The 1,620-nt window shown below is 63.3% G+C and overlaps 1 protein-coding gene across 1 annotated transcript in view; it reads left to right on the top strand.

Moving 5' to 3' along the window:
• The window catches only part of HMCN2 (hemicentin 2), a 139,122-nt gene that overhangs the window by 24,653 nt on the left and 112,849 nt on the right, over nucleotides 1–1,620 (top strand). Inside the window, 2 exon segments of the mRNA XM_014532199.1 lie at nucleotides 669–810; nucleotides 1,257–1,384. Coding sequence (XP_014387685.1) covers nucleotides 669–810; nucleotides 1,257–1,384 — 270 coding nt within the window.

The raw sequence follows: 1,620 nt of genomic DNA, 5'->3' as shown, positions 1-1,620 counted from the left end.
AGGATAGGGATGGAACACTGGAAACTGCTGAAGCCCAGGGCTGGGTAGCACTGACCAGATAGGGATGGAGGAGACAGTTGGGAGAGCACTTGTCTGGGAGTCTTAGGAGAGAGCCGCCCGGCTGGGGTGCTGTATCCCCAAGTGTGAAAGTGTCGTAACAAGTGTGCTTTCTGGTGCCTGGGGGTGTGGGGAAGGATTCTGAGGCCGTATCTGGGCCACTGGTGTGGGAAGGGCGTGTTCCCACTTCTAGGCGGGGGCCATGAGCTCTGAGAGCCTGGCCAGTCTGGCGTGCTTTCTGCGTTTGGGGCCAGCACTTGTGCAGGCGTTGGGGTCCACTCAGGGTCACTGGAGGCGAGAGCCATCCCAGCCCTGGCAGCTGCCGGGCATCTCCCTAAGCCTCGCCGAGGTGCTCGGCCCAGAGGGGAACTCCAGGGAGCTCCCACCGCGGGCACTGGGAAAGCAGTCCGCGTGCGCCCTGGGGATGTGCCCGGGTGGCTGCCCGGTCAGCCCTCGTCCCCAGGGAGGCCACTCCTGGGATTCAGGGCCTTTGCCTCCTGTGTCTCTGCCGTCGGTGGCCGTGGCCGTGGGAGGGCAGGACCCAGGGCTGGGGGCTGGGACGGCCCGGCTGCTCTGACAGGCTCTGTCCTGCTGCCCACTCCGAACTGCAGAGGCCCCGAAGGTCAGCATCCACACCAGGTCCCAGCGCTTCTCCCAGGGCGTGGAGGTGAGGGTCAGCTGCTCGGCGTCTGGGTACCCCGCACCCCACATCTCCTGGAGCCGTGACGGTCACACCCTGCAGGAGGACAGCAGGTGAGGGGCCCAGGGCCTGGGGCTCCGGGACTGGGAACAGGGGGGACAGGACCCCAGGGACCTGTCCCAGCCTCAGTCCTCTTACCCCTAAACGGGGAGGAGCACGGTCCTGCCCTCCTCCGGGATCACGTGAGGCTCAGGAGCCCAGTCACTTTGGAAACGTGACAATGCCTCAGGGTGGGCTCCGGGGTCAGAGTCCAGCAGACCTGTGCTTGGATCCCGCCTCTGCCAGTCAGGCTGTGTGACCTTGGGCAAGTCACCTAACCTCTCTGAGCCTCATGAATGAAAATAGACAATGCGTGTACAGCGCTGAGCACACAGCTCGGCGCAGGGCGGTGCCAGGTGGTGGTCCCTGGCGACGTTAGTGAATTTGTTATTAACGATGACCGGAGGGACCCTTGCAAGGCCCGACCCGATCAGCCCCTTGCTGTTGACCATGACTCCAGAATCCACGTGGATGGCCAGGGAACCCTCATCATTCAGGGACTGGCCCCAGAGGATGCCGGGAATTACAGCTGCCAGGCTGCTAACGAGGTTGGCACAGACGAGGAAACGGTCACCCTCTACCACACAGGTACTCGGGCCACGGGCATCTGGGGAGAAGGGCCGGCCTCCCTCCCTCCCTCCCTCCCTCCCTTTCTTCCTCCCTCTCGTCCACAAATACTTATTGAGCAGCTGCTACATGCCAGGCAGTGGGGACACAGCCGTGACACAGGTCCCTGTCTAGGGGGGAGGCATAAAACATAAGGAAGGCACTTTTGGGTGGTGAGGATGCGCAGAGCAGGGTGGGTGAGTGATGGGTGACGTGCG

This window comes from Myotis brandtii, unplaced genomic scaffold (assembly GCF_000412655.1).
Source record: "Myotis brandtii unplaced genomic scaffold, ASM41265v1 scaffold855, whole genome shotgun sequence".
Classification (NCBI taxonomy): domain Eukaryota; kingdom Metazoa; phylum Chordata; class Mammalia; order Chiroptera; family Vespertilionidae; genus Myotis; species Myotis brandtii.
This window is presented reverse-complemented; position numbering and strand designations above follow the sequence as displayed.